Source organism: Diadema setosum, chromosome 19 (assembly GCF_964275005.1).
Source record: "Diadema setosum chromosome 19, eeDiaSeto1, whole genome shotgun sequence".
Classification (NCBI taxonomy): Eukaryota; Metazoa; Echinodermata; class Echinoidea; order Diadematoida; family Diadematidae; genus Diadema; species Diadema setosum.
The window spans coordinates 35467724-35488705 of record NC_092703.1 but is presented as its reverse complement, the minus strand read 5'-3'; the positions used below and the strand labels follow the sequence as shown (position 1 = coordinate 35488705).

Here is a 20982-nt window from a genome sequence, read left to right as displayed (position 1 = left end):
CAGGTGTATTGTATTTGCAATAAAACATTTCCAAAAAAAGCAAAGAAAATGATAGAAAAATATAGGATTTTAAAAAATTTTGACTTCAAGAATACAACCTCGTGTACCTCAAATCCGTCGGGACTAAATGGTTCAACTTATGCACTCAAACTTGGAGGTATGCGTACACAAGTTTTAAGAAGAGGAAATACATGAGGAAAAAATGGGGCTGCATTTTGCCTTGAAGTGAAGCAATATTTGGCTGATCTGACTTTGAGGTATGCGAGATTCACTGCACTTTTTATGCAACAGAGAGGTATCATTGGAATACATATAGTATCATATTACTCTATCTAATGATAGACTTACACATACAGTACTTTGAAATATCTAAGTATGGCACTTAAACCTTTTTGTGATCAAACTCATCAAAGGCATATTGTGCAATCTGTATGTAATTTGTATGTACAGTATTTGATGACTGATTAAATGTTCGTGCTGATCATGGCATGATTGATATAGCAGAGAACCTAGATGATAGCACATATCTAAATTTATTATAAAACATTTGCCACATAGTTTTGTATGATACACTGTATATGGTTGTTCTACATTAAATAATGCTGATTCTTTGTTTCTGCTTAAATTGTAGTTTCAGAGTTTTCCAATCATACATACAAAGTTCTGAAATAAGTAGGCTTACAGTATTAATAAAAACAGTATTTATACATGCAACATCAAAGTAACACACTGTATGTGTGCTAACTGTCATGTCATCAAAAGTTGAGATCAGAACCAGAAAATGACTTCAACTAAAAAAAAAAAAAAAAATAATAATCACTGATTATATTCTCTACATTATATGTCTGGGGATAGATCAATTTGTATCTTGAGATTTTTGTTGAATTATCTTTTGTTTTGATGTGGAAAAGCTGCATATATAGTGAAAATGAGAAAGAACAGAACTTGTAAAAACCACTTGTTAATATGCCCAGAGCATTATAAGGACCTTGATTTATTGATGTTTTATATTAATGAAAGCTGGATTAAATCTTAACTTGATTTATCATGGAGATGCTGTTTATGTTTGGCTTGTTTTCATCATACTCACACATATAATCACATGAGAATGTGTATTTCTATAAAATGTTTCGAGTCAAGAGTAAAATGTTATTTACAAAAGATTAGTAAAATACTCTTGTGAATACGCTGTACCGTATCGATTTATTTTCTGCAGTATTTGCCCCTTTGGATTTGGAATCATATGGGTACAAGTGACTCCTGTTATAAATGAAGTGATTGGGACCAACAGTTTTCTTTCATTATATCAAAATTTAATCAAAGCTGATCAGTTAAGTATCAGTTATCATTGTAAGTACATAAAGGTAATAGATGATAATTTGGGGACCTGAATGTTTGCTTCGTTGTATTGAGAATTTAGTTACAACTGTGTGTTGTTTTTGTTTTTTTAATCAGAGTGCACTGTATGCCTACTGATGATAGAGTGGAGATGTACAATGTATTCACAAGGACATAGGCATCAAACAAGTACATGTAGTGTCGCACTTATGCCACATGTGTAAGTTATATATACAATATATTTACAGTATTATGTGTGTTTGCGTGTGTATTATGTACGACCAAATTACGATATAATTATAATAATAATTATAGCAACATAACACCAACAACTATACAGTAATGTATATATATATATATATATATATATATATATATATATATATAATAATATGTATGCAGAGATGCCAAGTTCAAAAAACTTTTATGAGTGAGAATTTTTTTGACTCGGCGTCTCGGCGCTCGAGCGCATGCGCACGCGAACAAGGAGGGTGTCCCCCTCCCATGGTAGGGAGCTTTTTTAAATTATTAGCTCTTAATGATGCGATCTGGTGCATACTTAAGTGACTATTTTTTTACTAATTTTGAAAGGCAAAATGGAAATATACCTTCAATTGCAACTATCACTTTAATCCTTTGAGCTATGCTCCTTATTTTTGGCCCAAATTGCAGACTTTGCCAGATGCGTGAGAAAAATGGGTGCCATGCGTGAGATCGTGAGACAGACCCTAAATGCTGAGTCTCACGCAGAATGCGTGAGACTTGGTAGCTCTGTGTATGCAACATGATATGTTTTCATATATGTGAAAATCACAGAGCGGTGTACAAAAGTGCAGTTTATCTCACGCTGTTTCCTCAAACACCCGATATTTAAGGATGTACATAAATACTTACCGTCCCATTGCTCACTTGAAGTTCCTTGGGAAGCTGCTTGAACGGTTAATGGTCTCCCAAATGCAGGACTATTTGATGAATAACAATTTGTTTGCTAGTGCTCAATCTGCATACAGACCTTACCATAGCTGTGAAACTGCTATTGTTAGAGTTGTAAATAATATTTTGTTAGCTCTTGATGTATAGGGGACATGAGGCAATCTTGCTCCTTCTTGACTACACAGTTGCATTTGATACCATTAGCCAACAAATGTTAGTATCGCGCCTAGAAGAAAGATATGGATTTACCGGAAATGCACTGAAGCTAATCGCATCTTATCTTGAAGGCAGAAGTCATTGTGTACCGGTAGTTATTGGGGACTCAAAATCCCAGGTTTATTCATCTACCCACGGTGTCCCACAAAGGTCGGTAATTGGCCCTTTAGCATTTACATTGTGAGCTGCTCCACTACAGGACATCATTTCACATCACAATTTGAACTGTATGATGTACACTGTATACTGATGATACTCATGTTTATGTATTTATTGAAGGTGGTAGGCAAAATGATGCCATTCAGAAGCTACAGGCTTGCATTTCAGATATTAAGCATTGGTCTATTCACAATATTGTCTCAAACTTAATGCAAATAAAACTGAGGTTCTTCATTTTACCAGTAGATTTTGGACAACGTAATCAACTTGAATCTGTTACACTGGATGAAGGAGTTGTTAATACAGTTGCCGACTCTGCTAGAAATCTAGGTGTCAGACTCGACAAACATCTTACGCTGAATTCTTACATAAATGATACTTGTAAAGCTGCATCCTTTGCACTCCATAAAATTGGGACAATACGACAGAACTTAAACCGGAAATCAGTAGAGAGACTTGTTCACGCTCATGTGATGTCATGTATTGATTTTTGTAATAGTATTCTGTATGGTCTTCCTGACATGCAAATAAACAAGCTTCAGAGGATACAAAACTCTGCTGCGAGATTGGTGACACATGCTCAAAAGCATGACCTGCACATCACTCCTATTTTACATGAATTGCACTGGCTACCAATAAAGGTCCGTGTGCAGTACAAATACTGTCGCTGACTTTCCTATGCTTACAGGGCCTGGGTCCCACATATCTCCAAGACCTCATCCAAAAGGTATCATCCGACTAGAAATCTTCACTCAAAATCCAAGTCTCTCTTAGTTTGTCCCCAGACTGTCACCAAATTTTATGGAGCACGAACATTTGCTGTTAGCGTCAGCAGAATTATGGAATAGTCTGCCTGATAAAATTAAAGATGCTGAAACAACTGATTCATTTAGAAGAATGTTGAAAACATATTTATTTTTGCAATGATAAGGCTCATGGCCATCAGTGTTTCTCAGTGTCAGCTTAATCTTAATTTTCTATTGTTTACTTACCTGTCTGATATGCGCTATACAAGCACAGTTTATTATTATTATTACTGAGTATTATTATTGTGAATGTATGATGTAATTGTATAAAAAGTAACTGATTGACAAATTACCCTTCGTTCATACACACCGATTATTTAGTGCATTGAGTAAATAACCATGATTGAAAAAAAAAAAACAAAACAAACAAACAAGAAGAAAGAAATCATTAATATTATGCTGCATGCATGTAACCACCTTCGGGGGTACCAGTACCAGCAGACACACATGTATAGATTGTAGACGTTGATGGCGTTGAACTGATGTAATTCGGTTCTCATATTATATTCACCGCTGGAAGTCTGCGACCGACCATGATGGCATCACACGTACTTCGTCGTTCTTTTAACAGTTTTGCCAATAGAAATGTAAGGGATAATTTGCAACGTAATCTTCAGATGAGGATACGGCGTCAAGCAGCAACAGAAAGCAAAGCAGCTGTTGAGGAAAAGAAAATTGAGTTGTCATGGGGACAGTATTTTATGAGGTATGAATTTCATACATTGTGATTGTGTAGTCCGATACCTCTACTTTTGTGTCGTGTAGAAGTAGGTTCTACACATATATCAGATGGTGCACGAAAGCACGGAAAGTAACTTGATAATATGTACCGTAGATGATCTAACATTAGGCCTAAGTAAATTAGAGCCCCTAGTCTATGCCTAGATATATTATTGTACTGTTAATTCATGTCTTTTGATTTTTTGTTTGTTTTTTATGTTTTCGTTATGTTTTTTTTTTTGTCCTCGAACTTCGAAGATCAGTCCTATGTTAGAACGTAACGTTAGAAGTCAGTGCAAGCTCTTCCAAGTAATTTAAATTTATTAGAATAGATGGTTTAGTCGGTAATTAGAGTCAGACGTCTAGTAGTAGTAGTAACTAGTAAACCTGTCTAACTGGTACTAGTAGTAGTACAGTCAACTTCGGATATCTCAAATTCGTCGGGACTGAACATGCAGAAGAAAATGGTTCGAGGTACGCGAAATTCTAGCCTGACCAGACCGCTGTGCACAGCACAGCAGTCTGACATGTACTAGTGTTTAAACGTACGTAAACGACTGTCGCTTTTGACGGCAAGACCACAAAAATGTCTTTTATTTTGTTTGATTTTAACAGTAATACCACCCACCTATATCGTATATTGCTGATGGTTGAGTTGAATTTGGTGTTTTGTTGGTATCCAAACCTTATTGTTGAATTTTTCGGAGTAGATTGTGCGATGATTCACAAAATAAATGAACAGCCACGAACGCTCAACCCGAGGTACCGTGTTAGCATTTTATGTACGCCCGTGCGTTTCGTGTGTTACGTAAAGCTTGTCGTCTTCTACCATGTATTTCCGCGCGTGCTGCTCTCATGATATGACGTCACTCCGACTACCTACGTTGTAGCATAGGAGAGTGATTGCCATTCAATAACATGCAGAAGATGAGGAGTGAAGCAATAGGGACGCTCACAGACCTGATTTTAAGGACAGATTTCGGTAGGTTTTTGACGTAATTAAATAAAAATATGCATACTGATTATTGGATGATTATCATAGATTACGGGGATTCCTTATATTTTAGTTTTCCACGATTAAAAAAGATATTCATGAAGGAGTCGCACAACCACCACTGAAAAATGACAACGTCTGCGAAGGAGTAGACGTGCAGCCGCTGTCGCGAACAGCGGCTGCGTGTAGTTAGCGAAATTCGAGGTACGCAGACGTACGTTGAATTTTCTTCGACTTATCCGACGTTTATCGATGTTCAACATGGTATCTGTTATAGTGCCTACCGATTGTTTGCATGCTTGTCAATTGGAATTGAATCAACTTTTAATTGATGAAAAAATTAATTGATGATAAATGAAAATCGGAATTGAAATCAAAATATCAGAAATGAAGATTTTGGTGGCCCTATCGCACCACCAAAAAAAAGTCAGATGTTTGCCTTTACTCTTGAAAATGAACAGCGGTAACAATCGGCTCCGTAAGATACTAAAATAAATGTCAGATTTTTGGTCATACTTTTGGAAATTAAAAACGATAAGACTCAGCTCCGTATGGTACTAAAACTAATGTCAGATATTTGATTTTGCGTTCGGAAATGAATGAGGGCAACATTCGGCTCCGGAAGATGCTGAAATGTATGTCGAATATTTGCTTTGACGTTCAGAAATGAAGAACAATATTCAACTCCGTACAATGGTTCTAAAGATAAGTGTCGGATATTTCCTTATACTTTTGAAAGGAAATAGCAATAACATTTGGCTCCGGAAGATGCTAAAATAAATGTCCGATGATCGCTTTTATGTTCGGAAGTTGCAGTAATATTCTGCTCCATACGATGCTAAAATGACTGTCTGATGTTTGCTTTTAAATTTCGAAGTGAATAACAGTAACATTCAGCTGCGTTCAATGGTAAAATTAATGTTTGATGTTTGCTTTGACGTTCGGAAATGAGTAACAATAACGTTCAACTCCTTACGATGATAAAATAAATCCTGGATGTTTGCTTTTACGTTTGAAAGTAAATGGCAATAACATTCAGCTCTGGAAGATGCTGAAATACATCTTGAATGATTGCTTCTACGTTTGGCATGTTTGGAAGTGAATAGCAGTAACATTCTGCCCCATATGATGCTAAAAAAAATATTGGATATTTGCTATAATAATATAACATTTTGAAATGAATAACAGTAACGTTCAGCTACGTTTGATGGTAAAATAAACGACTGATGTCAGCTTCGACATTCAAAAATGAAAGACAGTAACATTCGGCTCCGTACGATGATAAAAAAAAATTGTCAGAATGATTCATTTCACTTCCGGAAGTGGACAGCAGTAACATTCGGCTCCGTACAATGATAAAATAAATGTTGTATGTTTAAAATGAATAACGGTAATATTCTGCTTCGTACGATGCAAAAATAAATGACAGATTGTTGCTTTTACATTTGAAAATGATTAAAGGTATTAATCCGCTCAGTTAGATGCTGAAACAAATAGTGGATGTTTGCTTTCACGTTTGGAAATGGATAAGGATAGCATTCAGCTCTGTAAGATGCTAAAATGAATGTCGGTTGTTTGCTTTTACATTTCAAGATGATTAACGGTAATATTGGGCTCCGCAAGGTGCTAACAGACTAATAAATGTTGGATGATTGCTTTTACAATAAGAAATGAATAACGGTGACTTTCGGCTCTTTACAATGCTAAAACAAATGTCGGCAAATGCTCCCACGTTTTTCATTTAATTTCATTTCTAATGTTTTTCTCCATTTTTTTTGTGTGTCGCCAGATTTTAATTTCGAGTAAATTCGACCACCAAAAAATAAAAATCAGTGATACTGGTGGCCCGATAAAAGTTAGTGTGGGACCCTGTCTATTCTATTCTTTATTATGCTCGGCCTATACTTCCACATCATATTCCACAATATTTTCATAATCGCATTGCTGAAAAAAAAAATCAGTGCTTGTGTTCTCGGGGAATAGATGAAACATACTTCATGAAAGGCAGAAAAAAAAAAGTTTAAAAAAGGCACTACGCAGGTGATTGATGTTTGGACAGTGGACCGTGATTAATGCCAAAGATATAACTGTCAACACCTACGCAGGTGCGCCACGACGGTTAAGAAGTCTACGCGCACGGTATGACTATCATGATCAAGAATTAAAACACAGTGGTTAAAGAAAAGAAGATGATGGGGCAGAGCGTAGTGCTATCGTAAGCACTCCATTGGCAAGGGTGCTATGTGCATACCGTGTACGTATGTAGGTAGGTGTTGGGGATTTTTCTTGTCAGCTGTGTACCGGGTATTTCTTTGGGCGCGCGATTGTTCTGGTCGGGAATATTTACAGTCGAGTGTGAAAAGATTTGTGACATGTCTTCTTCGCTGTCCACGCGCGCTTAATCGGAGATGCTGAGTGATGTTTGCAATTTCGATTCGAGCTACATGCTGGGAAAAACAATAAGTTAATTAAGATCGGGACAGTAGATTTCACTTCGAGGTAACCGAACTTCGAGTTATTTTCTTCGAGCTACGCGAATTTTAATACACGGAAACTCCATAGGAACAATCGGGACTTTCATTTCGCCCCCGAGGTAAAGTGATATTCGGCTTATTTGACGTCGAGGTATCCGAAGTTGACTGTAGTAGAAATCTAGGAAAGAGTTCCTTTTGGGACAGCCACCCCAATACTACAGTGGGTCAATGCAGATCTATACGACTAGCGACTCTACCTAGCAATCCGTGCGTATGGCAAGCAAGGTTAGGCTACAAATGTGTAGCTAGCCTAACCTTGCTTGCGATACGCACGGATGCACAAACTCACTTTTTGGGTGGCTGTCCCAAAAGTTAGTCCTGACGAAATCTTGTCTAGACCTACATGTAGTCCAGTCACTCTGGATCTTGGATTGGTAGCCTCCGGAACATTCCACTAGGGAATTTTAACTGGAGGTGTGGCTTTGAGTGGTCATTACTTTCGGTTAACTGAGTTTGTGGTTAGTTGGTCAGATAGTTTGCGCTTAAAAGCATCAATTGTGTTTGCAGAGACTACAGGAGAAGGGAGGTCGTTCCATTCCCTTACAGTTCTTGGGGAAAAATGAATTTGCGTAAACGTCAGTTCTTGTATGATTCAACTGGAATTGCCTGTTGTGTCCTCTTGTTATTGTGTGGGTCTTTGGGTTTATGTATTTGCGATGGTTAATATCCAGGGTCCCATTCGACATTTAGTAGAAGCAGGTTAATCTATTTGCCCGTCGTCTCTCTTGTAGTGGCGACCAACCAAGGGAGTCCTTAAGCGATTAGACACTTGTATCCCTGCCATAAGTTGATGTGGTGAACCTGGCTGCAGCATTTTGGACTTGTTCAAGCTCTTTGATGTTTTTGGAGGTGAAAGGGTCCCAGGCTGACGTTGCATAATCCAGATGAGGCCGGACTAGCGTCTTGTAGAGCTTTTCTTTACTTGATTGTGAGGTATGGTGGAAGTTCCTCCTCAGGAGGTTGAGTACTTTGGATGCCTTGGATTTAGCGTAATTCACTTGGGTATTCCATCTCGGGTCATTCTGGATATAGACCCCTAGGTATTTACTTTCCTTCGTTTCTTCCATTGTTACTCCCAGTATGTTATATCTCGGGTGGGACTTGTTTCTCCCCCTGGAGATTCGCATAGTGGTGCACTTGGACGGGTTGAATCTCATTCCCCAAACATCTGCCCAGTTTGTCAGCTTATTCAGGTCTTTTTGAAGAGTATCTTCATCTCTTTGGGACTTTATGGTGTTGTATACCAGACAGTCATCCGCAAAGAGTCTGACAGTACTGGAAATTCCATCACGTATGTTGTTAATGTGAAGCAGAAATAGGTGGGGGCCAAGCACAGTGCCCTGGGGTGCTCCACTAAGTACAGGGGACCAGTCGGATGATTTTCCATTCACAATCACTCGTTGGAATCTTTTTGTGAGGAAGGATGAAATCCAGGCTTTTGTATTTGAACGTATGCCATAGTGATCTAGCTTGATTAGCAGCCGCTGGTGGGGCATCACATCAAAGGCCTTGGCAAAATCAAGGATGGCTAAATCCATTGTCAATTTATTGTCGGAGTTTTTAGCCAGGTCGTGGTTAGTAACAATCAGTTGTGTTTCGCAAGATCTCGCTTTGCGAAATGCATGTTGGTGGTCTGACAGGATATCATGCTCTAACAGATGCCTCATTATGTTACTATCGATGATATGTTCCAGCAGCTTACAGGAGGTACAAGTTAGGGACACCGGTCTATAGTTAGCTGGGTCAGTAGTTTGCCCTTTTTTGTAGATTGGTGTGATGTTTGCTCTCCTCCAATCTAATGGTAGATCCCCCATGTCGAGTGAGTGCTGGAAGATATGTTGTAGAATGCTCGCTATTTCATCAGCTGCCATCTTGAGGGCCTGGTTTGGAATGTTATCTGGACCGATAGCCTTGTTGACATTGATGTTATGAAGTAGTTTCTTTACTCCTTCCTCGGTGATTACAATAGGTGGCATCTCAGGAACAGGTTCACCTTTCATTGATGGCTTAGGTGTTGTCTCGTCATCTTCCCTTGTGAAAACACTGTCGAATTGGGCTGCGAGAGCTTTTGCTTTATAAATCATCTGTTAAAAGTTTTCCATTTACTTTGAGTGGTTGCATCCCTGTTTTTTCCTTTCTCCTAGATTTTACATAACGCCAGAAAGATTTTACATTGTCCGAATCCATGATGGAAGCAACATAATTTCTGTGAGCGCGTCTTATCAACCTATCTGTCTCCTTCCGAGTATGATTTACAAAAAGTTCCCAGTCCTTCCGATTTCCTGATCGTTTTGCACGAATGTAGTGTTTCTCCTTTTTCTTACACAGGCGTTTTAAGTTTACTTGTGAACCAGGGTGGGTGCATATAACCTTTGACTGACTTGGTGGGGACTAACTCTTCAACAATGTTGCAAAGGTTGTTTCGAAACCAAGACCAATTTTCCTCAACACTTTTACTTTCAGGGTCGCGGCTGAAGTAGTTTGATCGGAGCTTGGAGGTGCTCTCCTTAAACTCTTCCTCTGAGACATCTTTCCATAAGTAGATTTTACGTGGTGGTATAGGGGCAACTTTGATATTTGTTGAAACTGAAACTCTGATGATACAGTGGTCGCTGATTCCAGGGCAAGATTCAACATTAGACATTAGCAAGGGTTGGGTAGTTAAAAGCAGGTGGAGTGTGTTTTTAACTCCACTAACATCCTGACGGGTGGGGAAGTTTACCATCTGGGTGAGATGATTCTCTTGTGTAAAATTTATAATTTTTTCATGGAGAGTGTTTTTTGGTTCCACTGGGTCTTCAGACCAGTCAAGGCCGAGAATATTAAAGTCGCCTCCTAAGATTACATGGGTAGACTTTTTACTCTTGTAAATATCAGTGAGTACATCTCCTAGGGTCTCAGTGGTTGTGGCCTTTTCATTTGGTGGTCGATAAAAAGATCCAAACAGAATAGTATGATCTGCTTGCTTTGAAAGTGAGGTCTGGCACCAGACAGCTTCAATGCAATCCTGCCCAAGATCTTTCCTTTCAAAACAAGGTATGTCTGTTTTTAACAGCTATAAGGACTCCACCTCCCATAGAATTTCTGTCTTTCCTGAAAACATTGAAGGAACTAGGAAATATTTCTGCTGAGTTTATGCTTGGGTCCAGCCAGGTTTCTGTACTACATCTGGCTTTTCTTGGTCCAGTAACGATTCAACAACAGCAGCTTTTCCTTTAATACTTCTAAAGTTAATAATTATGACCTTGAGGTCTCTGTTCCTATTTCTTGGTCTCATTTTCCCATCTGAATTTGTCTTCTTCAAATCATTTTGTTTTCTTAAATTCTTTGTCTCAAATAAATCTTTTTTGACTTCCTGTGGGGTTCCAACAGTAGATTGGTTTAATGAGCCTGTTAGCGGAGTGCTAGTAATAGTCACACCTCTGCATCTTGATTTATGTGTGGACTTATTCTTTCCTTTTACGACTGAACATGTCAGATTTTGGGTTAGTTAACACCAATAGACACCAATACTTAGTAGGGTTTCAATGATACCACCTGTTAAAAAAATTACCCCATATTTAAAGTGGATTCAATAAATGCAGAAATATTGAATAGTTTACAGTGCAGAGAAGTTTGACGAAAATTGCACAATCTGTTCAAAAGTAATGAATTAATGCAGTTTTGGTAAAATAAATATAACAACCACAACAATTTGTAACATCACAGTGGGGCAATGATACATTTGTATGTAAAAGTAAACTCAACCAAATAAAATTTCAACATATCTTCATGTTTAGCTCACCTGAGCCAAAGGCTCGTTCTTCGTCCGGCATCGGTCGTGCATCGTCTGTCGTGCGTCCGTCTTGTTAGTAACAAGTGGAAGGAATAAATACTTTTCATACAAAAAAAATTACATTTTGTTTAATTCTGTATGTATTTCTTTATGTTGTTTACCAGTTTCAGCTTTCTCCTAAAAAAAAAAAAAATTTCTTCAGACCATCCAGTTTCCAGTGATCTACTTTTCTGATTTTTATTTTTTTTGATTGAATGTACACAGACTTTCACCATTGATTAAATCACTGACTATATGACAAAAAGGAATAATATTGTTTACTCAATGAATGCAAATAAGGTTTCTAATGATACAATAATTTCCTGTTTTTCTTTTCCTTCTTCCTACTCAATGTGGATGACTCGACATTTTCAGCACGGTGAGTCTCAACATTTCATGGTTTTACACTACTGTAATTTTTCGCACAAGCAATTTTTCACGCTCGTCCAAGTAAGATGGATTTTGCATGTTTTTAATTCCATGGAATCAGTACATTAACTATTGGAACATATGGTATGCAAAAATATTTGCATGGTTTTTGCATTACTGGTTGCGCAAAATGCATGAAAATTTCCACACCCTAAAATTTCTACTTTTACAGTACATTGTGCAGATAGATACAGTATGATTGGATGATGCCACAATATATTATGTACAATTGTAGCCCATTCCATATTGTTAATGATATTTGTTGAATATACCCATTTTAAGGAAAAAATTGACCAAAGTTAGATTTTAAACATATTCCACATCTATCAGCATCCGGTATTTTTCATGGCTGTCCTGCAGATGTCTTCTTTCATCTGATTCTGACACTTTTCACATGCTGAAATCACTTCTAAAGAGAGAGCTAAGAAAGTCAACAGCATAAACTCTTTCAAGATCATTCCCTGGAGTCTATATTCATGTCTGGACGGTTCTAATGCAATATCCTAGCTACAGTGTAAGACATGGTGGATCTTTCCAAGGTCTGTCCTGCCATTTCCTCACAATGTGAGATTGAATACAAAAAGTGAGTTGTCATGAGTGATGGTACAACATTTTGCATGAGGCGAATGATGAGGTGCTCTATTTAAGTCAGCATTGCCTCGTGGTATAGAACGCTGCATAAAACCAAATCTTGTTCCTTTGCACAAGTGTGTTACAAACCTGATTTATTTGGCAAATTGTAATATGTTTTGCGTGCAATGTGCCTTGTTGTGGTACCAAGTACACTCTCTCTGTCTTGCTTTATGTTTCAAACTTTAAAAGCTGCTTTGATATCACATACTTTGTGGCTGCTATAGTCTGTAAATAATTTTTCGTAGACACACAAGTTAAAAATGGAAAAATTCAAAAAAATAATTCAACACAAAGGATTCACTGTCTTTCTAATTAATGTCTAAGTAGACCTACAATTGTACTTATTTCACTCTAAATCCTGACATGGAGGGGGGGGGGGGATGTCTGGTCAAAAAAGGTCAAAAAGACTATAATGGTTTTACACTAAAGTGTTCCATGCAATAACATTTTTTTTTTAACCTTTACTGTGCCAGTGAGTTAAAGGACAAATTCACCATCATAAACATAAGGATTGAGAGAATGCAGCAATATTAGTAGAACACAGTGAAAGTTTTAGGAAAATTGGACAATCGATGCAAAAGTTATGAATGTTTTAAATTTTTGTGTTGGAACCGCTGGATGAGGAGACTACTAAGGCTCATGATGTCATATGAATACAACAGTATAAAGAAAGTGTAAAGAAAATTCAACATATTTTCACTTTTTTTTGCATAATAAAAGAGCACTTGACTTGCCTCTTTCTAAAGGCAATGGGAATAATTTTACCCATAACATATGTCAGTAACGAGTCGAGTGAATGTGTGCTTTTTTCAAAAGATGAAATTTTGTGAAATTCTCTTTTTCCTTATATTGTTGTACGCATGTGACATCATACACTGCAGTAGGACATTTTCTCCTCATCCAGTGGTGACTGCACAAAAACTTCAAAAATTCATAACTTTTGAACAGATTGTCCGATTTTCCTCAAACTTTCAATGATGTGTTCTACTAATATTGCTACATTCTCTCAATCCTTATGTTATAATGAAGGTGAACTTGTCCTTTAATAATTATATGCACAAATTTCACAAAAACCTATGCACAGGGAATTCATGTAGCACACAGAGGATTGACCAATACTGAAACAAATGCAGTCCCTCAAAACTGGAAAGAAAGCTTGTGCAGCCTCTACATAATGTGTAGGGATTTTGATACCTTCATCAACTACACCACGTTAGTTCTTAAAGGTAGGGAATCCCATTTGTATAAATACAGTGGTATGTTGAAGAGAGTATCATTTTAGAAACTCCCATAAAATATTGAAAGTGGAAGGTAACATTTAGTACAGTGAAACCCCGTTATAACGAGTTCGGTTATAACGAGGAACCGCTTATAACGAGGTGATCGCGTCGGTCCCGTTTTCCTTTGCGTGTAAACCTATGGCAGAACGAATCGGTTATAACGAGTTCGGTTATAACGAGATTCCGGTTATAACGAGGACATTTTCGGCGCATCATGATAAAGAAAAACATAAGAAATTTGATCGGATATAACGAGGTACCATTTCTTGACTTGCCGCTTTTCAAACACGAGACAAATGAAACATTGAAAATCGAATTCACGCTATCCATGTCTTTTTCCCGTTTTGCAGAGAACGGTTCCTTCCATGTTTTCTTCTAAACCACGCAAAAAAAAAAACCCAACACATTAATACCATTCGATGTTCCTACTAAATTACTAAACATAATCACTCGATTTTCTTTTACGCGAGATCACACGCGTGCGTAATATTTTTCAGACCACAGCGCAAAAAGATAACGCACTCAAAAACTTTTCATGTAGCGACACTCGTGGCAAATACAGTGTATGGAAATCGGAATGCGTTTGCAACTCAACATTGTATCCTTTCCATTTGTAGTCCCGACTTCCAGTTCTTTTGCTGGTTAGCAAATACGAGTGTATGATTATAGCCGAAATAATTAATGAAATCGCGATCTCGCCTGGTGACAGTAGCGTAAAAATAGTTGAATAACGCAATCCTGTCGCAATTTTTTAAAGAACGGATGTATACAATGCGAAGGGATTTTCGGCAGATGATAAAAAACGCATCTTTAATCCTTTCGGGAAACGATAATACATTGTTAGAGATTACAGCCGAAATGATTCATGAAATCATCGCATTCCCGCTGGGCACCAACAGCGTAAAATAACCTCGCAAGTTCGGTAAACGACGCACGAATGTTACTCTGAAATCATCGTGATATCGCCGGATGACAGTAGCGTAAAATAACAGTTGAATAACGCATGTTTAGCTACTTAATCGGTGTTCAGAAGAAGAAACAAACTTATTTAACAATCACGAATGTTACTCTGAAATCATCGCGATCTCGCCGGATGACAGTAGCGTAAAATAACAGTTGAATAACGCATGTTTAGCTACTTAATCGGTGTTCAGAAGAAGAAACAAACGTATTTAACAATTTGAATAGATCTGGGTTTGTTCATTATCACAATTTTGACAACGCATTTCACAATGAAGATTTTTCATTCTTTCAAAATGGTCTACGAGTAACAGATTTGGGTAAAAAGGATCACAACCTTCTAAATTCAATCCTGTCGCTTATTTTTCAAGCACGGATGTACAAAACGCGAAGAGATTTTCGGAAGAAAATGAACAACGCATCTTTAATCCCTTCGGGTGCAACGAACATACATTATATAAGATTTACAGCCGAAATGATTCATGAAATCATCGCATTCCCGCTGGGCACCAACAACGTAAAAATACCCCGCAAGTTACGCTAAACGACGCACGAATGTTACTCTGAAATCATCGCGATCTCGCCGGTTGACAGTATAGCGTAAAAATAGTTGAATAACGCATGTTAAGCTACTTATTCGGTGTTCAGAAAAAGAAACAAACGCATTTAACAATTTGAATAGATCTGGGTTTGTTCGTCATCACAATTTTAACAACGCATTTCACAATGAAGATTTTCTTTCTTTCAGAATGGTCTATGAGGAACAGATCTGCGTAAAAAGGATCGCAACCTTCTAAATTCAATCCTGTCGCTTATTTTTCAAGAACGGATGTACAAAACGCGAAGAGATTTTCGGAAGAAAATAAACAACGCATTTTAATCCTTTCGGGCGCAACGATCATACATTGTATAAGAATACAGCCGAAATGATTCATGAAATTATCGCATTCCCGCTTGACACCAACAGCGTAAAAATACCTCGCAAGTTACGGTAAACAACGCATTTTATACAATGTGATTTTAATATAATATAGGCCTATACTTCTCAAGAACATAACGTGCACTATTATGCGAAGAGATTTTCGGAAGAAAAATAAAGAATTAACCTATTTCAACCCCGACATTTTCGCCTAATTCGCAAATAATTTCCCTTTGTTCTCTCGATAATAATGATCCATAATTGTGTAATAACAACGCAAAGGATGTTCTTAACTTTCATTGTTGGGTATATTATGACGTCGTGCTTATGTTTTTCTTTGTTTTTGATGCGTACGGTTATAACGAGGTACCGGTTATAACGAGGTAATATCGCCGGTCCCACGGACCTCGTTATAACGGGGTTTCACTGTACATTTTTATTGACCGTTAGATTTTGAATTGAATTCTTTTCGGGGCTCACCGTAAATTCCAGTACATTACTAGGCTACCTTTGCAGACCCATGCACTGCATGTGTGTCCATCATGTATATTTTGTGAATAAAGTTCATCAAAACTTACAAACATTTCTATATACATTCTTGCCACACACTCTATATATCAGCTCTTATACTTTTAGATTTGTGTTTATAGATAAAAAAAAAATACAGAAGACTGCAACAAAAAGGCTTAAGTGTGGCTGACACACACAACTACTTAGTAGTTGAGTTTTGTGCATTATTCAAATTGTAGATAACTTTTGACTTCCAAATTTCTCAGCAGTGGCCTAAACAAGTCCTGTGAGGTTCATATTTAATGTTTTGCTGCATTTTGGGAGGTCTGTAAAAGGTATCCCCTACCTTTAACAGCCTTGTATGATTTATTTTCTCTCCATTTTTTTTTTCTCCAGATTTATAGTGTCTTTGGGTAAAAAACAAGAAAAACAAAGAAAGATGTGATTGTGATCAGGCTGGTCCAAGCTTTTTTTTTTTTTTTTTTTTTTAACAGATTATACAGTTTTGTATGTGTGATACCTTGCATGCTGTGCTTTCTACCAGATCCCAGTCAAATTTAATGGCAGGTTTAAATCATCCAAAAAACTATAAGCCTATTGTTTCTCTTATATTTTTTTTTTTTTGGCAGTTCCCTCCATGTTCTGTCATTCATAGGCAAAAAATGTGAAATCTACATTGTAGAGTGAAATTTGAAGGTCCACACACATGTTTGCCACACCAGCCATTTATTTTAATAGGTACAGGGGCATATTCCAAGGGTGGGAAAAGACACGTCTCTAAAGATTGATTTGGGTATGCTGCCCTCATTGATCCATCATAGACAGTGTCAGAGGTCACTCTTAGCAAATGAACAATTGCAATAATACTAAAAAAAAAAACATGTATGTGTGTCACAGTAATTATGTATTTACTGACCGCATTTCATTCAAACTGTTTGTAGAGGTGTGTGGCCACTTTACACTGTAGGTCAAATGTAGTTTTTGGGTATACTGCCCCCATGTGTTGTAACTTTGACAGGCTACAGAGAGAGTAACATTCCTTGTCTGCACTGTACTGTCCACTTGATTTCATTACAATTTTCTGTGTACATGTAGGTGTACCATGGGAAATCTACAAGTAGCTTGTCATTGTTTTTGGTGTTAGCGCTCTCATTGTTTTTGGTGTTAGCGCCCTCATTGTTCTGACTTTTCAGACATGTAATGCTCAGATGTTCCATTATATCAAAACTGACTTTCATATTTCATAGGTAGTTTCTCATTATCTGACCAAAAAAAAAAAAAAAGAGAAAAGAATTAAAATCTGAAGCATTCTCTTAACAAAATGATACATGCTTTTTAAAGTGTTTCATATGAAAAAGAGTATGCCACATGCATTGTGTGGCAGCAAACATTTCAAGTTTTGGTTAGATAAAATGAATATAAACATTTTAGTATTATGGATCACTAAAGGAAAAGTTAGGATTTGGATTCACGTGCGACGAAAAAAAAGAAAAGAAGAAAGACATGTAAGAATTTCACCCTTAAAGAGGAAATCCCCCCCAAAAACTAAATAAACTTAAAAAGAAAGAGAAAAATATTCCCTACAGAACGATACAAAAATGACAAAAAACGGATAAGGAATAAGGAAGATACATGTACATAACATTTTGAAATTTCACATTTTCACATTGGGGGATGGCGCACCAGGCGCGCCCCCCTTAAATTGTTAAAACAAAAGAAATAAAAAGAAAAAATGGAGGGGGCCACGTGTGCCCCCCTTAATTAAAGGCCCCCTCCCCTTTACAAAATTCCTGGATCCACCCCTGACCATCATGACCTGCATACAAGGTACGTGAGTTAAAGATAATAAAAAGTTTTGGTACCTCAAAAGTTTCCATGAATTTCTGTGTTTCAGGTTAAAGTATCTTTCAAATAACTAACACTGTGAGACTTACTCGCCCCAAAGTGCTCTCATTTCTTAGTAATCATGCAATTAACTGGGACCAGCAGCCCCATACGCATAGCGACCAGCAGCCCCATACGCATAGCGTAATGGGGCTTCGCATTGTAGCATTCAGGATCATGACAGATTTAGTATCGCGGGTTAACATCAACTTAAAATCCAAAAAATTCTTCAATTTGAAGACTTACAAAGTAAGTTGAAGTCTTGAAAACAGGCTTCGGGCAACATTTGGTTCTGCCAATAGTCCCTTTCTGTTCGAATTGATGACTGAATGTGACTCTGTCAAGAGGACCTTGGGAGAGCTACATACACTGATTACTACGGCCAGCGCATACGCACACATCACATGCGAACAAATTTCAAATCCACGAACGGATAAGATGTTTGTGTGCGCATGCGCTGGCCGTCAATTCAGTGTAGCTCTCCCAAGGTCCTCTCGACCGAGTCACATTCAGTCATCAATTCGAACAGAAAGGGAGTATTAGCAGAACCAAACGTTGCTCGAAGCCTGTTTTCAAGACTTCAACTTAATTGGTAAGTCTTCAAATTGAAGAATTTTTTTGGATTTTAAGTTGATATTTACCCGCGATACTAAATCTGTCATGATCCTGTGAGCTACAATGCGAAGCCCCATTTAGCTATGCGTATGGGGCTGCTGGTCGCAGTTAGCTACTCAGTATGCGTATGGGGCTGCACGCTGCTGGTCGCAGTTATCATGCAATAAATGTTTCGTACAATACGTGTGCTACCTCGCCGCCGTACGGCGGCGGCTCTGGTACGAAACCATTATTGCATGATTACTATTTAAAGACATGAGAGCACTTTGGGGCGTGTAAGTCTCACAGTGTTAGTTATATGAAAGGTACTTTAACCTGAAACACAAACTAAGACAAGGAAATTTAGGGAAACTTTTGACGTAATACCAAAACTTTATTATCTTTAAAACATGTGCTATGTCGATAGTTAGTTTTCATAACTTCTAGAATGAAAATGAAAATATCAACAAATTTATGCACTTTTATAGCTTTCATGGTGATTGCCATGTCATTATGTTTGAAATGTTATGAGAGTTGGTTGGATTTTATACTCAGTCACAGTCATTACTGAGCAGGCAAACAGGATACGAAAACCAAAATTGAAAGTGTAAATTGAGAGGTATCAATATTTATGCTCACAAGTGGAAAGGAGTATAGTAATGGGTTAAATGTGCTTACAAATGTAGATTGGAGACCATTAAGCCATAGTTTGGTTGTGATTAATTTGATTGAGAAGTTGTAATGAGTTATTCGAGGTGATATTTGTGACAGTCTAACATCAACCAACCTTTAATACGTTGTGCTTATACTGATTTCCTTGAAAACATCAGTTTCATTACATGTCTTTTTTAAAGTCATAAAAGCAAACAGTTTTGTGCAATGTTTCTAACATCACGTATATCTGTCTCTAGTTGTTAAAAGAATACAATTATCATGTACTTACGAAGTGAAGTACGTGTGTGCATGCACGTGTTCTCAAATTTGCACATGATAAACAACACTATTTGGAAAGATTAATATGTATTTGTTATCGTAAAACAACCCCTCTAAAAACCACCTGTAGGGAAACCTAAACAGGAACTTTCAGTGAAACATTCAGGGGGAATCTGCTTCAGCCATGATGTGAAAGTTGCCCTTGGAACTTGCAGCATGATACTTAGAGGGGCTGTACAGTACTGGTTGAGGTGGAAATTCATGTTTTTTACATTCCTAAATGAGATAATGAGAAACATCTTATGAAATATGAAAGAGCATGTAATTTAAAGAAGGATTCAACATTTATTTGATGAAAATTGGTTTTCAAATGGCTGAGATATCCAAAAAAGAGATGATAATATTAAATAAAAGACTACAGGCCACAACTTAATTAGGATCTCTTTGTTTCACCTTGTTTTTGGATATCTCGGCCACTTCAAAACCTATTTTCATCAAATAAACTTTTGATACCCCTTAGAATTGCATACTCTTTGACATCTCATAAGAGTGGTTTCTGAATATCTTGCAAAACGTTAGAAGCTAAATCCTCACCTCGACCAGAACTGTACACACCCTTTAAAAGAACAAAACAAGGCTGTTGTGCCAGTTGATGTGGGTGGATGAAGTCACACTAATCATGTGCGCATCCTTCAGATTATCGTGACAGCATTTGTGTGTGTGATTTATATAAAGTATTGTACAATTACACATACTATGTGCATTATTGTTACTATGCATCAGCAGAACTTTGTCCAAGAAGTTGAATCCATCGATTGCCATCCTGTGTTAGTGTGTAGACTAGCCACATGCGCTGTGCACAGGGCGTGTTCCAACTACAAGGCTTGCATGAACATACAAACAATTTAGGCTTTACTATTCAGCATTTCATTATCCATGTGTGGCATCTTTTTCTGAATAGGATCTTTCCTTTTTTTTTTTCTGAACGTGATGTTACACAAGTTATAGATTGCGGTCACCACGTACCATGTTGATATGAAACATCTCTAGTCCTAATGCCATGCATGGCTGGTGAAGCTCAAACATAGCGGCTGTATGTTTGTTCAAGTCCTATGCATGACTGGCCCATCATGCATGTAATACATATGCTTTTAGTAGCAAAACTTGTAATGAAAGTTTTATGTGATGTGACACCAATAGTTATTCAGGTTAAATGGCGTTCATCTTTTGGAGGACTACATGTACTTGTAACATTTCCTCATATATCACTCATTCTGCGTTCAGCTGTAGAATCACATTTTACCACATTTGTCATGCTTGCCTTCG

General features: G+C 37.4%; 1 protein-coding gene across 1 annotated transcript in view; it reads left to right on the top strand.

The window, feature by feature from the left end:
- The first annotated feature begins 3994 nt into the window (after nucleotides 1–3994).
- LOC140243133 (mitochondrial pyruvate carrier 1-like) overlaps nucleotides 3995–20982 on the top strand; it is a 30174-nt gene continuing 13186 nt past the window's right edge. The window contains exon 1 of the mRNA XM_072322862.1: nucleotides 3995–4158. Coding sequence (XP_072178963.1) covers nucleotides 4138–4158 — 21 coding nt within the window. The 5' untranslated portion in view covers nucleotides 3995–4137. The remainder of the gene's footprint in view (nucleotides 4159–20982) is intronic.